This window comes from Micrasema longulum, unplaced genomic scaffold (assembly GCF_059751315.1).
Source record: "Micrasema longulum isolate JH-2025_06_02 unplaced genomic scaffold, ASM5975131v1 h1tg002409l, whole genome shotgun sequence".
NCBI classification, from domain to species: Eukaryota; Metazoa; Arthropoda; class Insecta; order Trichoptera; family Brachycentridae; genus Micrasema; species Micrasema longulum.
The window spans coordinates 1-11,667 of record NW_028279557.1 but is presented as its reverse complement, the minus strand read 5'-3'; the positions used below and the strand labels follow the sequence as shown (position 1 = coordinate 11,667).

Below are 11,667 nucleotides of genomic sequence, written 5' to 3'. Positions count from 1 at the left end.
CGCCGTAATAAAATTGTTCGTGCAAATAAAATATCAATGTAGATTTTAACATTATTATGAATATTAGATTATATGCAAGATTGTAACAAACTGATCAAGAATTTATGCGAAGAAAAAACAAATATTAGCTTTAAATTAAACTACATGTTTAATAATACGTTATAGTTATTTAGTAGTTTTTTTAAAAAACCATAATAATTCATTACAACTTTTTAGCGCTTACAGATTCACCGAGGTATGAAATCAGCTGACGAAGGTCACCCAGAAATAATAACAAAGATGGCTGACTTTTGACATTGGCGGGAGTTCGCGATGTGTCCGCGAGTGACGTATTCAAATTGAATCTTTCATAGTGTATTTTTATTAATTCGAGGCCTTTAATTGAAATCAAATATAGCAATAAAGTTATGCAAATCATATACGAGTATTATTATTAATTTGTGTCGATTCTGTGATATAAATTGTGATAATTATCCATTATTATGACGGAGAAGGATATATACAGAGAGCCTCCGTTGAGGTATTTAGGTAATTTTGTGCAATTATTTTATTATTTTTATGGTTGATATTGAAAACATGATGTTTTAGTCGCGTGTTAGTGAAGTTGGCTGATATCAAACAAGAATTACGGGCAAAATGACACACCTAACCTAACATTTTGACAAGCCGTGCTTACGTAAGATTTGTGCAATGTTAAATGATAAATTGTAAGAATTCTGACATAAATTATGTTAAAATACACCATTTTCACCATAGAATTTGATATTACTATAACTTTTCATTGATTGGCACTCATTATATGCATGTTAACTTTACGATTTACATATTTTTTCATTATTTGTTCTTTTGTTGTTTTTCTTCTTCTTTATTTATTTATTGGCTGTTTCACCTCCTTACTGGGGTGTTCTAGCCAGTGTCGACTTTTTGTTGAATTTACACGTGTGTTAGTACTATATAGAAGTTAGTGTGTTGGCATTTAATATTAAGTACGCTATACATATCGATACATAACATATTTACAACTTGATACCATTTATTTATTTGACGGACTTATGCAGTCCATTCTAACAATGGTAAATACAATTCTTATAATAAATACAAGCACTAATAAAATAAAATACAATTAAATAAAATTAAAGCTAGGACAAAAAAAAAATAAAAAATATCCGGTCTATCTTAGTGAATTTTTAAATCTATAAAGACTTACACCAAAAAAGTCCAGATCTTGTCTCGAGTTTACAATACGACACAATCGAGACATTGGTGCATGCAAGCCATAGTTTGTGCTGTGTTGATCGAGGAACAGCACATTATTATTTCGCAACTGGCGGATCGGAACATCGAATGCCACTTGTTCCAGTAATGATGGTACATCAATAAAGCCATTTAGCAAATGAAACATAAATATGGAGTCAATGTTATTTCTACGTTTTTGTAGACTTGAGATTTTTAACATTAGTCTCCCCTCTCGAGGCCGATCATCCATGCTACTTTTCTTGGCAAACGATGTTGCACCGATTCAATATTATTTATCCGGCCTACATAGAAGGGAGACCAGATCACGGATGCATATTCTAAAATATATTTACATCAAATTTTGGGTGGGGACATGAATGTTAGGAGTGTTATATGAATTGGGAATGGGATGTTGATATCAGAGAGGTCGGATAGAAACTCAGGATAACAATCATTTACGGGGTATCCTAAAAAACATAGTTTAAATCATCCTCCTCAAGCTGACATTCGCACATGGAGAGTCCCGGACATGGATTCTGAATAATATTTTGAGTTTGTCCAAATTTTTATAGACAAGGACTGGGTTCAACTCCCTGGGGAGCTGTTTATATAAATATATTACAACAGAGATGAAGAACATTTAAGAGAATGTAATATGGAAGTCTAGGCATCTACAGGGCTTATGACCTGTCAATGGCTGGTTTAAGTGGCCACTTTACACACTGTGTAACATTCACCATTCTGCCTATATTTGAACATCCATATTCCTTCAATTCTTTCATCTGTTGATGTTTGTGAAGTTAAAGAGCTGAAACCTTTATTTATGCGGGTGAAACTTAAACCAGCCTGTTCCGGACGCGTAAAATCGAATAAATTAAAATAATACAATAATTAGAAAGGATCCCCGGTAAATGTATAGAACTGATGGCTGGGCTCTCAATAAAGATAAAATGGTCACTTTCGAGCCTGGCCTCAGTATTACCGGGGAAAAATAGCTAGGTTAAAATGAATAAAATGTATAAAAATATATTATGTAAATGTCATGTTGCGCGCGTCGCGGCTGCCGACGAAATGGCCCGTACGGGCATTGAGCGCCCGTATTTACGCCACCTGCGGCCGGCGGCATGTAGCGAGTGGCGGGGAAAGATTACCCCCACCACTCCGAGGCAGCCGGCGCGGGTGGGATGGCCGACTCACGGAGCCCGACGCGCACCGCTTTATAAGGCGGTCAAATGGAAATATTAAATCAGTTGAGTTCCTAACTCTGAACAGTTCACACGTGTTTTATTCCGTTCTCCGTCCTGTTCGCCTTCCTGCACTTCGCTCTTCGCTCCGCTCTGCCTGCTGACTGCCTTCGCCTCTCTGCACCACTTGGACCGGGTGGAAAGTCCTTTTCAGGGCTATTGAGGTTGACTTGCGGTCGGCGCAGCTGTGCTCCTACCTTCCGACTTTGTCTTTGGCTCTGTCTGGGAGGGCGGCTTCCCACTTACGCCGGGAAGCTTGACTGCGGCAGACGCGGGTGACGAACCGGCGAAACTTTCATCGTGGTAACGCGTACGTTACATTTGGTCCTTCGGAGCTAAGGATCGTCGCCAGTGGTCTCCAGTCTACAACACACCTACAGCATGCCGGTCAACAGATCGCCTGTGTCGACGCGTTCGGGAACGCGTCGAGACGCCGGCACGGAGCACGAAGAGGAGCTTCAGGAGCCCCAACCGGGGTCTGTACGAGCACATCAGGAGGAGCCCCAGCCAGGGCCTTCACACGACTGCCAGGAGGAGCCTCATCAAGGACTTCTGGAGGAACAAAAGGACTCGGACGAGGAATCCGCACCCTCGGAGCGGTCCATCTCATCGGCGACATTTCGCCGACAGATGGAGGAACGCGAGGCACATCACGAGAGGCAGGTGAGCAGCCTCAACGAGATCATCGCCGCGCTGAAGGCCGCCAACGCGAGAGAGGACGCCAGACGAGACATGGCAACCCCCCTCACGCCCACCATCGAGAGGGACCTCACATCGCACGGGACGTCGGAACCGGCTCACAAGCCGCTGCCGCTGACGTCAGACGCGTCTAGGACCGACGCAGCCCTCAGTACGAGGGAGGCTGCCGCCGCACGCCACGCCGCACGCTACGCCGCTGATCCGGAGGATACCGGAGCGGCGTACATCCAGCAGCCGAGCCACTACGACAGCAGCCGGGCGAGAGACGGGGCCGCTTGGAAGCGCCCTGTCACCGACGCGGAAGCAGCCTTCAGCACAAGGGAGGCCGCCGCCGCACGCCACACCACACGCTACGCCGCTGATCCGGAGGACACCGGAGCGGCGTACATCCATCCACCGAGCCACTACGACAGCGGCCGGGTGAGAGACGGGGCCGCATGGAAGCGCCCTGTCGCCGACACGGAAGCAGCCTTCAGAGCAAGGGAGGCCGCCACCGCACGCTACGCCGCTGATCCGGAGGACACCGGAGCGGCGTACACACTTCCGCCGAGCCACTACGACAGCGGCCGGGTGAGAGACGGGGTGCCACGGAGGCACCCGGTCGCAGAGGCGGACTCCAGGACGAAGGAGGCCGCCAACACACGCTACGCCGCTGATCCGGAGGACACCGGAGCGGCGTACACATTTCCGCCGAGCCACTACGACAGCGGCCGGGTGAGAGACGGGGTGCCACGGAGGCACCCGGTCGCAGAGACGGACTCCAGGATGAAGGAGCCCGCCAACACACGCTACGCCGCTGATCCGGAGGACACCGGAGCGGCGTACACACTTCCGCCGAGCCACTACGACAGCGGCCGGGTGAGAGACGGGGTGCCACGGAGGCACCCGGTCGCAGAGGCGGACTCCAGGACGAAGGAGGCCGCCAACACACGCTACGCCGCTGATCCGGAGGACACCGGAGCGGCGTACACATTTCCGCCGAGCCACTACGACAGCGGCCGGGTGAGAGACGGGGTGCCACGGAGGCACCCGGTCGCAGAGACGGACTCCAGGATGAAGGAGCCCGCCAACACACGCTACGCCGCTGAGCCGGCCTACGCCGCTGAGCCGGCCTACGCCGCTGAGCCGGCCTACGCCGGAGCGACAAACGCACATTTACAAGGCCGCTACAATGAGCGGCATCGGGACAATGAGGCGCCACCCGCACACAGCCGAAGGGAGGACGCCGACGTACGCTACGCCGCCGGGCCAGGCGAGCCCGTAGCGGCACGTACTATACCACTGGGGGGCTACGAGTTTCGTGACCCGGTGAGCGCGTGGGTACAAGAGGGGCTACCCACGGAATACATGCCGCCGGGTGCCACCGGCGAGCCTGTGACGAAATACAGACAGCCGCCGGAGTGGCACACGTTCATGGCGAGGCAAACCGGCGCTAGGGATCTACCGCAATTCTCCGGCGACCCGCTAGAATGGCGAATATTTAAGGCGCAATTTGATCAATCGACACAGATGTGCTCCCTTACAAACGCGGAGAACATTCTCCGTCTGCAACGAGCCCTCACAGGACGGGCCAAGGCCACAGTGTCGTCTTTGCTGGTAGATCCCCGAAATGTGCCGGACATTGTGAAGATGTTAGAGGCCGCCTTTGGACACCCGGAGATCGTCGTGGACAGAGTACTGGAGCGGATAAGAAAACTCCCTAAACTGGCCGACAACGCATCCCTGGAGGCCCTGACGGACTACGCGGTCGCGATAAGAAACGTCGTATCGACCGTAGAGGGCCTCGATGGAAGCCACCTCTCCTCCCCGAAGCTTCTGTCCGAGATGACTCAGAAGCTGCCACGAGTCGAGAGGATGATGTGGATTATGTCACGAGCGGATACCGTGAGGAAAGCTACCCCCAGGGATCTGGCACTGTGGCTAGCGAGACTGACCGGTGCAATACCGAATGCGGGTTGCATCGGGATCAGCACGGAACCCGCCCGAGTGGAGAAAAGGCGTACCCAAGAAAGGCACGTGTTTCTCACTCAGGACAAAAAATGCCTGTTCTGCGACATGAGTGGACACGCATTCGGACAATGCCGGAAGTTTCTCCGGAAAACGGTAGAGGAGAGGTGGACAATTGTGCGTGCCAAGTTCGTGTGCTACGGATGCCTGGAACCGGGACACAAAACGACCACCTGTGAAGCGGCGAAGTGCGACGAGTGCCACGGGCGGCATCATCGGTCGCTACACCGCGAGAGAGTGGACAGTACGCCGAACGAGCAAGTCTTATTGACAAGGCGAACGGAAGTCCCAGTGACCTTCAAGGTAGTGCCAGTAACCTTGAAGGGCCCGCGTGGGTCAATGGAGATCCACGCACTACTAGACGAGGGTTCATCGGTAACTCTCCTCGAGGAGGATGTCGCCCGTGCAGTGGGCGCCACCGGGGCCTGCGAGGAGTTGAGACTCATCGGTGCCAGTGGGAACACGGACACGCTACAATCACAGCGTGTATCCGTAATCCTCGTTAAAGGAAACAAAGAATTTGGTGTCCAGGCACAGACGGTGCGGGTCATGGATCTGCCGCACCGCAACCGAAAGAGCACCAAGACACACGGGCCAGGCATCAAGCCGAAGATGTTAATCGGTCTTGATTACGCCACCCTAATGGTATCTACAGGCCCGCCAGTCCTACAAGAGGACGGGCGGCTAACCATCGAGACGGCCCTAGGAGCCGTCACCTACGGCGGGGCTGTGCACCCCGCCTTTGAATTACCCCCAGACGGCCAGGGTGAAAGGGACTTAGCGGAACTGGTAAAGAAGAGCTTCGCCGTTGACTCGCTAGGTGTAACCACCCTGGAACGTTGCCGCGCCGCAGATGTGCGAGCGGCGGAGCTCATGAGCAGCTCAACCACACAACTACCATCCGGACGATGGGAGACCGGTTTACTGTGGGCGAAAGACGGGGATTCTTTGCCCTGCAACCGGCAAGCAGCCATGAAGCGGCTGCACTCCCTGGAAAATAAACTACGGAAGGATCCGATACTGGCGATCGCATATCGCGCCAAGATGGCGGACTACATTGAAAAGGGATACGCCGTCAAACTAAGCCGCGAGGAGGTAGACGCCCACCATTCGCGCAAATGGTACCTGCCCCACTTCGCGGTGACAAACCCCAACAAGCCTGGCAAGATAAGGGTCGTGTTCGACGCCGCCGCCCAGTTCCAGAGGACGGCGTTGAACGACCATCTACTGACGGGACCTGACCTGCTTTCATCCCTCCTCGGAAACGTGATCCGCTTCAGAGAGGGACGAGTAGCCATCGCGGCCGACATACGGGAGATGTTCCTGCGGATAAGAATCCGGGAAGCCGACCAGCAATCGCAGCGGTTCCTATGGCGGACGCAGGACGGGCAGGAGCCCGACACGTTTGTCTTCGCGTCCATGATGTTTGGAGCGAAGTGCTCACCCAGCAGCGCGCAATTCGTGCGAAACACAGTCGCACGAGCACACGCGAAAGAATTTCCCGCCGCAGCAGAGGCGATCGAGCACAATATGTACATGGATGACTACCTAGACGCCACAGACAGCGAAGAAACAGCTGCAAGCCTGGTACGAGATGTTACCCTCGTACTCGGCAATGGCGGGTTCCGGCTCACCGGGTGGGCTTCAAACAAACCAGATGTCCTGGAAGAAGTAAAGGCCGACGACCGGGCCAATACAGCAGTCACCATAGGGGAAGAAGTAATGACGGAGCGGGTCCTCGGGATCGTATGGGATCCCAAGAGCGACCTATTTATATTTCGGCACGGAGCCGAAAGTGCAGCCATCCCGGAGCGACCCACCAAGCGCGGCATGTTGAGCGCCGCCATGAGTATCTTCGACCCAGTAGGCTTCATTGCGTGCCTCACGATACGGGCGAAGATATTGCTGCAAGCCATCTGGAGGACAAACACAGGTTGGGACCAACCGCTGCAACCGGACCACGCCGAAAAGTGGTTGGAATGGCGCGACCTGCTGGCAGCGAACGGCTGTACAATACCGAGATGCTCGCTGCAAGGGCAGAAAGAACCCGTGACACTGCACGTGTTCTGCGACGCGTCAGAGCAGGCATGCTGCACAGTGGCATACTTTGTGGGGGCCGACACCACAAGTTTCGCAATGGCGAAGTGCAAGGTGGCCCCCCTAAAGCCTCTGTCAGTGCCTAGACTAGAACTCCAGGCAGCGCTACTAGCGGCAAGGATGGCCGCCACCATAAAAAAAGAGAGTCGAGCTCTCATCACCCAAACCGTGTTCTGGACGGACTCGAGCACGGTCCTGTGTTGGCTGCGAACCGACCCACTGCGGTACAGCACGTTCGTCGCAAACAGGCTGGGCGAGATTGACGAGCTCACAGACGTACGGGACTGGAAATGGGTCCCCACCAAGGACAACCCAGCCGACATAGGGACCCGCGACAAGGGCCCACCCGACCTTGCGAGGTCGGGACTATGGTTCGGAGGCCCCGGCTTCCTGAGAAAAGGGGAAGCCGACTGGCCGAAAGAGAAGAAGTTACTACAACAACCGGACGAGAAGACGCTGGAGCGGAAACAACCCCGCCACTTCGTGGGCCACATCAGACGGACGGAGGCCCTACCCCAGGTGCAGCGCTTCTCGTCGTGGACCCGACTCGTCAGGGCGACGGCATGGGTGCTGCGATTCATCGCACGATGCCGCCGCCACGAGTCCCTACCGTCCCCAGGGGGGACCTTTGAACTTCACGCCTCAGAAACACGGGCCGCAGAAATCATGCTGCTGAAGCGGTCCCAGGAGACGGCTTTCGGAGAAGAGCTGGAGCTCCTGAGACGAAAGGCGCCTATCCCGCCGCACAGCCGCCTCCATGCAGCGGCACCCTTCTTAGACAAAGAGGGAGTCATCCGGATGGGAACGCGCATCCAAGCGGCACAGAGCTTCGCAGAGGACTGCAGCGCGCCGCCTATCATGGACGGGACCTGCCCATACACCCGGCTGCTGATCACGCACAGCCACCGGAAGGGTGGCCACCCGGGAGTCGAGAGGACGATCGCCGACCTGAGAGCCAGCTACCTCATCCTGCGACTCCGCGGGGCTGTGAGGAAGATAACACGATGGTGCCCGCTGTGTAAAATGCTGCGCAGCCGGCCCCAACCCCCGCTGATGGGGCAACTGCCTGAGGCCCGACTGGCCTTCAGGACGCCGCCGTTCACGCACTGCGGGCTTGACTTCTTCGGGCCGATGATGATCACCAACGGCCGAAGAAAAGAAAAGCGCTATGGGGCACTGTTCACCTGCCTCACCACACGCGCGATCCACCTGGAGCTAGCGTCGTCCCTCGAAAGCGACTCCGCCATAATGGCCATAAGAAGGATGGCCGCCCGCAGAGGCTGCCCACACGCGTTATACTCGGACAACGCTACCAACTTCAGGGGAGCGGACAAAGAGCTGAAACAGGCCGTAGACGAGCTCCTGGCGGACCCCAGAATGCTCGCCGAACTTACAGTTCGCAAAATTGAGTGGAAATTCATTCCGCCCTCATCACCTCATATGGGGGGAGCGTGGGAAAGACTCGTGAGATCTGTAAAACGAGCCCTCCACGCAACCCTCAACGAGCAGGCTCCAAGAGAGGAGACCCTCAAAACCATATTGGCTGAAGCAGAGTACACCGTGAACAATCACCCGCTCACGCATGTGTCAACCAAGCCCAACGACGAAGCACCGCTGACCCCGAACCACTTCTTGCTCGGGTCAGCCAATACACAGCCAACTCTGGCATATTATAACAAAAAGGAAGAAGGGGCCTGCCTTCATAAGCAATGGAGGATCGCCCAGAAAATGGCCGACATGTTTTGGCGCCGATGGCTGAAGGAGTACCTTCCCACCTTGGCGCACAGGAAGAAATGGCGCGAGCCCGCGCCTCCAATACAGGTCGGGGACCTCGCGCTCATCATGGACCCAAATCTGCCGCGGAATTCTTGGCCTCGCGGCAGAGTCACCCGTGCAGAACCAGCAGCTGACGGACAAGTACGAGTCGTCGAGGTGCGGACCACCAACGGCACCTACACCAGACCAGCGGTGAAGATCGCCGTACTAATGAAGGAAGAGGAACAACGCGCCCAGCAGGAAAATAGTACAGACTAGCTGCACGGGGGGAGTGTTCCGGACGCGTAAAATCGAATAAATTAAAATAATACAATAATTAGAAAGGATCCCCGGTAAATGTATAGAACTGATGGCTGGGCTCTCAATAAAGATAAAATGGTCACTTTCGAGCCTGGCCTCAGTATTACCGGGGAAAAATAGCTAGGTTAAAATGAATAAAATGTATAAAATATATTATGTAAATGTCATGTTGCGCGCGTCGCGGCTGCCGACGAAATGGCCCGTACGGGCATTGAGCGCCCGTATTTACGCCACCTGCGGCCGGCGGCATGTAGCGAGTGGCGGGGAAAGATTACCCCCACCACTCCGAGGCAGCCGGCGCGGGTGGGATGGCCGACTCACGGAGCCCGACGCGCACCGCTTTATAAGGCGGTCAAATGGAAATATTAAATCAGTTGAGTTCCTAACTCTGAACAGTTCACACGTGTTTTATTCCGTTCTCCGTCCTGTTCGCCTTCCTGCACTTCGCTCTTCGCTCCGCTCTGCCTGCTGACTGCCTTCGCCTCTCTGCACCACTTGGACCGGGTGGAAGTCCTTTTCAGGGCTATTGAGGTTGACTTGCGGTCGGCGCAGCTGTGCTCCTACCTTCCGACTTTGTCTTTGGCTCTGTCTGGGAGGGCGGCTTCCCACTTACGCCGGGAAGCTTGACTGCGGCAGACGCGGGTGACGAACCGGCGAAACTTTCATCGTGGTAACGCGTACGTTACACAGCCATTGACAGGTCATAAGCCCTGTAGATGCCTATACTTCTATATTACCTTATCTTACATGTTCTTTATCTCTGCTGTAATATGTTAATATAAACAGCTCCCCAGGGAGTTGAATCCAGTCCTTGTCTACAAAAATTTGGACAAACTCAAAATATTGTTTGCTATAAATGATTTATTTCTATTTTAACTTGGCTGTACACTGCCCTTATGCTCATACCGAAAACACCCCTTTGCAGTGAGCATAGGGCCACCTTAATTGCAAGCTCATTGTTGTATTGATGGGGTAAATGGAGCTGTGAATCCACCACAAAAATAAGACTATAAAATACTCGACTCACCCTTCATCGGCTTTGATGAACTCGTCGCTGAAGAGATCCATGGCGTGTTGCAGGGTACGCAAACGAGGTCGGAGAGTCCTTCCGGAAGGTCGTGAAGGACCGCTACGTACACCTCAGCTACGTGTTGGCCTTCGGATACGTCCTCGCTGACACTGTGGACAAGGCCAAGAAAGCGCATCGCGTAAGTTTCACTCATACATAAATGTTATTTTTAAATTAACACAGTCTTTTTTCGCAGATTCTTATATAACAGAATGGTCACTACTGAACGTCAAAAGCAGTATAAATTAAATATAATTTTTTATACTTGTTATGTGACAAAATCAAAAAGCATAGATATCTGGGGTAATGTTTTGAACACCAATACCATTCATAATAAAATAACACCTTCTGTTTGCTCCATGATCGATTTTCCTGCTACTTTTTGATGGTGTAGTTGGCTTTATGTGAAAGGGGCTGTACATAAAACCTTCATTTATGTAAAAAAAAAAAAAAAAAATAATTTGCGACATAACACCTTTATCCACTCATGTCTTCAATTGAAAGGTATTTTTAGACGTTGCCTAGTAGGTAAAATAATTCAGCCAGATGAATCTCACGCATATCAATAAAGTTTTCAGCTCTACCTAATTGTAAAACGAACTCCCTCTATAAACATGAGGATCTCGCTCTAGTAGAGGTAGAAACGATACATAGAAAACCGCAGTATCTATATATTGTAGTGTCTAGAGTCGATTATTGTAATGGTATCTATGCAGAATCTACCAATGAACAAAATGACTAGCCTACAATCTGTATTAAATGCCGCAGCGAGACTTATTTTCGGAATCTAAATTCAGTCATATCACTCCACTACTTCGGGAACTGCACTGGCTACATTTTCCACAGAGGGTCGAATACAAACTCTGTTGGCTTATGTATAAGTCACTGCACAACTCTGCTCCGGAATATCTAAGGAAACTATGCATTCCAGATGAACTAGCTGACAGGCGTCTCACGCTTAGATCAGCTACGTCTACAGCGAGAGGAAAAGTTATTATATCTCTACGCAAACAGCGCACTAAATTTAGTGAACGCGCATTTGCGGTCGCAGGCCTATGGCGTGGAATGCTCTCCCAGCAGAGGTGCGAGGCTGTGAAAGTGAAGTGATGTTTCGGAAAAAACTTAAAACCCACTTGTTCTCTAAATCATTTGAATAAATCTGTAGCATGTGACAGCAAAATAAATTGTTTTAATTAAATTACGAGTTTAAAAGCTTCAATTAAATTCATTTAACAATAA

At 51.7% G+C, this 11,667-nt stretch overlaps 1 protein-coding gene across 1 annotated transcript; it reads left to right on the top strand.

Moving 5' to 3' along the window:
• The first annotated feature begins 216 nt into the window (after window positions 1-216).
• Window positions 217-11,666, top strand: LOC148272267 (mitochondrial fission process protein 1-like). The gene is made up of 2 exons (XM_088240273.1): window positions 217-528; window positions 10,440-11,666. Exons 1-2 carry the CDS (start codon window positions 483-485, stop codon window positions 10,586-10,588), a joined length of 195 nt encoding a protein of 64 aa, XP_088096399.1. The 5' UTR covers window positions 217-482; the 3' UTR covers window positions 10,589-11,666.
• The last annotated feature ends 1 nt before the right edge of the window (window position 11,667 follows it).